The sequence below is a fragment of the Oryza sativa genome, chromosome 6, assembly GCF_034140825.1.
Source record: "Oryza sativa Japonica Group chromosome 6, ASM3414082v1".
Taxonomy (NCBI): Eukaryota; Viridiplantae; Streptophyta; class Magnoliopsida; order Poales; family Poaceae; genus Oryza; species Oryza sativa.
This window is the reverse complement of record NC_089040.1, coordinates 29917082-29923542: the sequence shown is the minus strand read 5'-3', so window position 1 is coordinate 29923542 and position 6461 is coordinate 29917082. Positions and strand designations below refer to the sequence as shown.

Below are 6461 nucleotides of genomic sequence, written 5' to 3'. Positions count from 1 at the left end.
AATGTGCCATTCCATAGGAATTTCATAGGATTTGGAAAGCTTCAATTCTTTGAATCAAAGGGCCAAATAGGAAAATTTCCTATAGGATTTGAATCCTATTAAATTCCTACATAAATCATTTAATTCAAAGGGGCCCTAAACGCTGGTTTGCTAAATTTTCCAGCCAGCTAGTACATACTTCTATTGCTGTGGTAAATTTAATTTGAAGGTCTGGACCATGCTGAATCTTTCTGTTAAAGGAGGCTAGTCATGGAAACGGCATGTTCATCGCTTTGTCAAGAAAATAGCCGGGCGAGAAGTACAATGTACTTATGAACAAGAATGTGACGTGTATTGACAACAATTTGAGAGTAACTTTCAGTCTTCAGTGTTCATCCCATATCAAACTTAATTACGTCCATGCTTATCTATTTTTGTTTGAAGAAAAACAACTTGATATTTTGGACATAATGATTTGAATATCTGACAAATCAAATTCAGTGCTCATACAGGTGAATATGTAACAACACTCCATCACGGAGTTCAGTTAACTACCAGTGCAAACCCAGGTTCTGAATTCAGAAACATTGAATTAGTTTGCTTACAGGTATCACATCAGTAGGTTAGGAAACTGCAAAGTCGGATCTTTTGATGAAAGAAGAGACCTGTCGACGGTACCAAACCAACGCATGAAGTTATGCTATGCAAAAGTATGTGCTTGGTTGAAATTTGAGTACTTGACCTACAAAAGCAGTGGTTTATGGCGAACTTGCTTTTGTAGTGTCATACAGTCACATCCCAGTCACCAATTTCTTGCGCATGGGTTTATGAGATTATGCACTCCTTTTCAATTGTTTTTGCAGAATGCAGATAACAGTAAAGAGGGCCGCTGATTAACACCCCATACATGCACCCAGAAAAATAAAATGAGTACTATAGATATAGATAGCTTGATCAAACTATCACAAAACTACATATTTAAGACGATAGTGTATCTTAAATTATAGTTTTTACACCAAAATCATTCTAAAATTTAAGGTAGAGTATCGCAAAACTAAGGATTTAAAAATTAAATTATCACAAAACTATTTTAGAGTTTAAATCCTTAGCACTATTATCATGCTCGAATTCATAACATTGTAGTTATGTGATTACATTTGCGGTAAATTTGTAGTTGTATGATAACTTGATTATAAAATTTGTTGTTTTGTGATACTCCATATTAAATATATAGTTTTGTGATGCATTTTATGTTAAATTTATAGTTTTATGATCTACTATCTTAAATATATAGTTTTGCAATAGTTTATTTGTAGTATGTAGTTTCATGAAATTTATTCAAATAAAAATATAAGAAAATCTCCTGTATGAATTGGGCTAGGCATGATGCATGGTGTGTGTGCTCGTCGTGTAATGGTAAAAAATGGTAGGCTTCATTACAGATTTTAGTTTCTTCTAACATTTTAGGTTTGCCTGGTTATGCATGTCTGAAAATGTCACATGGTTTCTGGAGGGCATTCACAGCTCACATGCTGGCTGAATTTATGAGAGAACCTGGACCATGCATGCATACTGAATCCTCTGTCATCACTCATCAGCCTGTAGCCAATGTGATGAGAGTTCAATGTATGTAGTACAAAATTCAACCCCATCTTCCTTTTTTTGTGACTGACTTGCAAATTTCAAAAAGGAATGGCATATGTATGGGATATACTTGATTAACTGGACCAGCTGTAAACATCTATTATATTATTAAAGGAATAGAAAAAGAAGCCTCCACGTTCGCTCTCATGGCATAGAAATTCTCACATTAATCGGAGAAAAAGAAAAAACAGAGTCCATATAGAAATACAATTTAGAAATAGCTGAAATTCAGAATTAAAAAATAAAGAATATTAGAAGAGGAGACTAGAGTCCATATAGAAATACAATTAGGAAATAACTGAAATTCGGAATTAAAAAAAAAGGAATATTAAAAGAGGATACTAGAGTCCGTATAGAAATACGATTAAGAAATAATTGAAATTCGGAATTAAAAAATAAGAAATATTAGAAGAGGAGGCTAGAGTCCGTATAGAAATACAATTTAAAAAAAAATAGAAATTCGGAATTAAAAAATAAGGAATATTAGAAGTAGAGTATAGAATCTATATAGGAATTTAAAACTAACTAAAATTTGGAATAAACATAATAAAATTAAAAGTAGAGTTTAGAGTCCATATAAAAATACAATTTACAAATAACTAAAATTCGAAATTAAGAAAAACATGGGAAGAAGAGTTTAAGGTCAATATATGAATACAATTTAGAAGTAACTGAAATTCGAAATTAAAAATTAAAGAATATTGAAAGATGAGTTTAGAGTGCACATAGAAATACAATTATAAATAATAAAAATTCAGAAATAAAAATAAATAATATTAGAAGAAGAGCATAGAGTCTATATAGAAATACAATTTACAGAAAATTCAAAATTAAAAAAAAAGAAATATTAAAAGACGAGTCTAGAGTTCATATAGGAATATATATAATTTACAAATAACTAAAATTTGATATTAAAAATAATTAATAACTAACACGTATATAAAATATAATATGAATATTACACATTAATAGTTTTGTAAAGTTATTACAAAATTTAAAATTATATTGTTATTTTAATATATTTAAATAATATAATGAGAAAACATATATGCTATTATATGAGAGAAAATATAATAATGTTAGCCGCGCAATCTGCGTGGGCCACCACGCTAGTTTACATCATTGTAAGTGTACCTTCTATCATATCACATGGGTAGGGGCCCTGAAAATATATCCTAATTAATGTATGACACTTTTTATGATTATAAGAATCAAGAAAAGAATTGGCGGGAACAAATACAACAACTGTGCGCGGTGGACTTGTGAACATGGACAGTGAGAATCGAAGATCATCATGGAGAAGAAGAGGAAGAAGAAGAAGAGAGACACAGAGAAGAATTCACCAATTTACCCTCTCTACCACCCAAATGTGAGCTATACTGCTCTACGTTATTAGTTGACCTTGGTGCAGACTCGCCGGATCTCGGCGTCGGAGCCGGCGGCCGTCTTGACGCCGACGCGGCCGAGCTTGGTGATGGCGGCGACGAAGGCGTCGAAGAAGGCGGTCTGGTTGGCGGCGAAGTAGTTGACGGTGGCGCGCGAGCGGCGGTCGGCGAAGAGCACCTGGTCGGAGGCGAGGAGGCCCTTGAGCTGCTGCAGCGTCTGGAAGTAGCCATTGTCGAACTTGTTGGGCGAGACGGCGTCGAGCATGGCGACGGTGGTCGGGCTGTAGCTGAGCGGGCACGTCTGCCTCATCTGCCGCAGGAACGCCAGGTTCATCGGCGGGCTGTACTGCGGCGCCGCCCCCTTGAACTGGTACAGCCGCCGCACGAACTTGTCGCAGTGCGTCACCCCTATCGTGTGCCCTCCTGCACCACATTCGTTACGACTGATAAGCTAACAAGCAGACGATGAAAACAGATTCACCCAAAAGTTCATTTGAATTTTATAAATTAGTTTTAGAATTTGATTTTATAAAAAGGAATTTGTGTTAGTACGTTTTTAGAGTGATTTTACAATTTTTAAGAAGATATAGCTCAAGATACTCCAAGATACCATATATTCTATTCTATTGTAACATTTAACACCGAGAATTCCCAATTTTATAGCGATTTAGAGTGATTTTATAATTCTTAAGAAGATACTCTCTCCGTCCTATAATATAGCAATCTAGTACCGAACGAGACACTTCATAGTATAACGAATCTAGATATGTTTTCTGTCCAGATTCGTTGTACTATAAAGTGTCACATCCGGTTTTAGATTGTTATATTTTCTAGTGTAGAATTTGGCACTCAGAATACAAAATTTTGGTACTGTAAAATTTGTCATGTTTTTGATACCTGAGAGGGCGATCATGTCGGTCTGGGTGAGGCCGTTGGTGGCGAAGAGCTTGTTGAGCTGGTCGAGGTCGAAGGCGGCGCCGGGGAGGCTGTGCTTCACCACGGCGCGCGTCCCGACCTTGCCGTCAAGCCGCCCCAGCTCCACCTGGTAGTAGGGTCCTCCTGCCTGCATCAACGACAACCACCACCACTGTGATTACCACCACACATGACACATCATACAACTTTTGCCTTTGCCTTGCAGTGAAATCCAAGCAATTTTACTGCTACTACAGCACGCCGTTCTTGCCATCAACTGCAACTACTCACGAGTGTGTGTGTGTGTGCGAGCAGAATTTTCGGCATGGCCTAATAATAATTGGCAGATTTCCGTAGCTCTACGAGTCCACAGCCTGCCTGTCGACTGTCGAGAGCGTGGCTGGTTTGGTAGGTACGTGTTGGACGCCGGCGTCTCTGCTTCTGTATCGCCGTACCGTACGTACGCGCGCGGCTCATTTAAGCGCCCCAACCCATACCGCGTAGGAGTAGTAGTAGATTTGAACGGTGTGTTTAGTTGACGCTAAAATTAGAGGTTTGATTGAAATTGAAATAAAGTGATGAAAAAGTTGGAAGTTTGTGTGTAGAAAAGTTTTAATGGGATGGAAAAGTTGGAAGTTTAAAAAAAAACTTTGGAACTAAATTCGGCCTATACTTGTTTTTCACGCTGGAGAAAAAAGAATTGATGGATCCAATCGGAGAAGAAGAAAGACCAAAGCAACGACATCGCAGTAACTCTCGCTGACGAGACGACGACCACTATGCAGTGGTGGTTACATGGACACCCTGCTCTGAATTAATAGGACAGCTGAATTCGGACATGCTAGGGGGGACCACCTCCCTCGGCCTCGCGAATTTTAGCGCCAAATCCCAATTTTTCCGATTCCATTCGGTTAGGTGAATGAATTCTCTGCTTGGCTTGCTTCTGTGGAGTATTTTGGGCTTCTGTTTAGTGTAGCAAAGCACCGGACCGATCGATATAACGAAGCGCACAGCGAGAGGCGCATAATTGCCGCACAGCTAAGAGCGTGGACTCGTGCCGAGCCGGGAACACGCTGCGGCGCCGTGCGGGGCGGCATGGCATGTCACCCTCATCATCGCTGTCGCGCGCGCACGGTGAAAAAACGGCAAAAACTACGGGCGAAAGCGAAGTTTTCTCTCAAGCGAGCGCACTCGAAGCGGCACGCGCGCGCACGCCGAGAGAGAGAGAGAGAGGGGATGGTGTGGGTGTGTTTACCTGGGAGACGACGTCGCGGGCGGCGAGGGCGAGGATGTCGGCGCAGGAGACCTTGTTGGCGCACTGGGCGTCGGCGTCGACGGCGGCCTTGGCGCGGGTGATGAGGTCCAGCGCGTCCGGCGACAGCGTCGTGTCCGCGCCCGCGCTGTGCTCGTCGTCCGGCCCCGCGATCAGCACCGACGCGTCGCACCCCTGCACACGCACGAGCACGACACGGCACGATCAGCAACACGAAGAACACGGAGTCGATGGCATCAAGTTCTCGGGCTGGTCTGTCACTACTGTACCCTGACGAAGCAGTCGTGGAAGAAGAGGCGGAGCGTCCCAGGCGCGGCGTTGAAGGTCTCCTTGAGCTTCTGCGTGACGGCGCCGCGGACGAGCGTCTCCACGTTGGGGCACGTCGACGCGTAGTAGCTCTGGCTCAGCTGCGCCGCCGCGCAGGACGCCGTCGCCAGCAACACGGCGACCACCACCACCACCACGCTCTGGCTCTGACGCCGCGGCCCCGACCTCCTCCTCTGCCCCATTTTGCTTAGCTACCTATAGGCAAGCACCAGCTAAGCTCGCTCGCTCGTTTCCCTCTCGCTGCTGCTGCTGCCTATCCTCCCAGCCTTAATTACTCTCTCTCTCTCTCTCTCTCTCTCTTCTCTCTCTCTCCTTGCCAACGCTAAAGCTCGGTGCTTTAAGTGAGGAGAGAAGCGGCTGCTTATATAGAGGAGATGAGACGAGACGAGCTCGATCGCGGCTGGACTCACCGGGGAAGAAGAGATGGAGCGTGTTACTACTACGGCTGCTGGCTGCGGCTGCTGCTACCGGTCGCGATTGCAAGCGATGATGGGGACAAGGGGAGAATATTAGGCCCGGCCCCGGCATGGGCCTCCTCCTTGGGACACGAAACGAAACCCCAAACCCAAGCGCCAACTAGCAACGAGCTGGAGGACGTGCACTGCTGCTATAGCTTACCTCCTCTACTCTCCCAGGCAGCCAGGCTCACCTCACTGGCTCACTCACTCTTGCGGTCTTGCCATGCCCGATGCCGCCGTCTGCCTTTCCAGAGAGAAACAGAGAAAGTGAAGCAACTGCTTGAATCAATGCGAATGTAGTACACCATGTACAATCTCTCTCTCTTAGCCGCACAGAAAAGTGATTAGTATACGATTAATTAAGCATTTATTATTAAAAAAATTAAAATTTTATTTTCAAAGTACTAATTTTTTATATAGAAAAATTTCACACTAAACACACGGTCTAATCGAGAAAGCAGCCAAACCAACCCCACTTTA

General features: G+C 42.6%; 1 protein-coding gene across 1 annotated transcript; it reads right to left on the bottom strand.

Annotated features, from left to right (window-relative positions):
* Positions 1-2794: 2794 nt before the first annotated feature.
* On the bottom strand, positions 2795-6004 carry LOC4341935 (peroxidase 16). The gene is made up of 4 exons (XM_015785443.2): positions 5466-6004; positions 5179-5370; positions 3906-4071; positions 2795-3431 (listed from the first exon to the last, which is right to left on the bottom strand). Exons 1-4 carry the CDS (start codon positions 5703-5705, stop codon positions 3016-3018), a joined length of 1014 nt encoding a protein of 337 aa, XP_015640929.1. The 5' UTR covers positions 5706-6004; the 3' UTR covers positions 2795-3015.
* Positions 6005-6461: the final 457 nt, after the last annotated feature.